This window comes from Myotis davidii, unplaced genomic scaffold (genome assembly GCF_000327345.1).
Source record: "Myotis davidii unplaced genomic scaffold, ASM32734v1 scaffold847, whole genome shotgun sequence".
Lineage (NCBI taxonomy): Eukaryota > Metazoa > Chordata > Mammalia > Chiroptera > Vespertilionidae > Myotis > Myotis davidii.
The window spans coordinates 165,684-167,089 of NW_006298049.1; the positions used below are offsets into that span (position 1 = coordinate 165,684).

At 39.7% G+C, this 1,406-nt stretch overlaps 1 protein-coding gene across 1 annotated transcript in view; it reads right to left on the reverse strand.

The window, feature by feature from the left end:
* The window catches only part of L2HGDH (L-2-hydroxyglutarate dehydrogenase), a 37,647-nt gene that overhangs the window by 24,409 nt on the left and 11,832 nt on the right, over positions 1–1,406 (reverse strand). The window contains exon 5 of the mRNA XM_006773794.2: positions 194–325. Coding sequence (XP_006773857.1) covers positions 194–325 — 132 coding nt within the window. The remainder of the gene's footprint in view (positions 1–193; positions 326–1,406) is intronic.

Here is a 1,406-nt window from a genome sequence, read left to right on the forward strand (position 1 = left end):
GAAGAAATCAAGTGTCCAGAGCTTGTGGCAATGCCCTCTTGTGTTTGTCACCCCACTGCTTTTGTGACAGGATTATCTGTTTCTATATAATTCCTTCCTCCTATAAATTCACTTTCAGCCTCGATGTTCACAAGACCGAGCCCTAAATGAAAATGTCCCTGTGAGCATGTGTGTGGAGCTGTGAATCACTTACCCTACAATATGGCTCCTTCTTTTTTATATCCTCCTGCTGGATCAGCCTCAGGCCCTGGACACCATTCTGCAGGCCTCTCTCATAAAGGGCCTGAAGTCTGGGAATTTCTTCTTGTTGGACAGCTACTATAAGCTTCAACAAATGATAATATGAATAGAGTTAAACAAACCATCAGCTATGAAAGATAAAGTGACTAGAAAAATCATAAATTGTTACATGACAAATTGGATAGATTTTTAAAAATTACTTTTTCTTCATGTATGTACTTCAAGCTTCCTTCATGACTTCACTTTCCTCCTCCACTGAAAAAAGTTCCCTTAAGAAAACTGCATAAGCCCAGCTTATGTAGTGGTTGAGTGTCAACCTATAAATCAGGAGGTCACAGTTCGATTCCTGGTCAGGACAGATGCCCGAGTTTCAGGCTCAATCCCCAGTGGGGAGCATGCAGGAGGCAACTGATCGATGATTCTTTCTCATCATTGATGTTTCTACCTCTCTCTCCCTCTTCTTCCCTCTCTGAAATCAATAAAAAATATATTTAAAAAAAGAAAAATGCATGAAAAATTTTCCTCAAAGTTGAGATGTGATCTCAATTTCCATTTCTGCTATCAGCCACTTACATACATCTTAGCCATAATCAACTGATATCACATTCAGTCCCTCAGTCCCAGAAGGGAGAGAAGTACTCGATTACTTAATCTTTACATCAAAAAAAAAATCAGCAACAACAAAACAGAATGGCCTTCTTTTTTTTTTTCTATAAGAGAATGTAAAATACCAGTACATCAAGAAAACATTTGGTATTCAGTATAATGGGATATCATAAACAGAAAACTATCCATTTTATTTCCTGGTACTCAAGACTCTTTTTCTACTTTTATCTGGGCAAAGTATCTTTTTAAATTAGTTTCTTGCCCTAACCGGTTTGTCTCAGTGGATAGAGCCTCAGCCTGCGGACTGAAAGGTTCCAGGTTCGATTCCGACCAAGGGCAAGTACCGTGGTTGCGGGCACATCCCCAGTAGGAGGTGTGCAGGAGGCAGCTGATCAATGTTTCTAACTCTCTATCCCTCTCCCTTCCTCTTTGTGAAAAATCAATAAAATACATTTTTAAAAAGTTAAAAATTAAAGTAGTTTCTTGCCCTAACCGGTTTGGCTCAGTGGATACAGCGTCGGATTGAGGAGACCCAGGTTCGATTCCAGTCAAGGGCATGT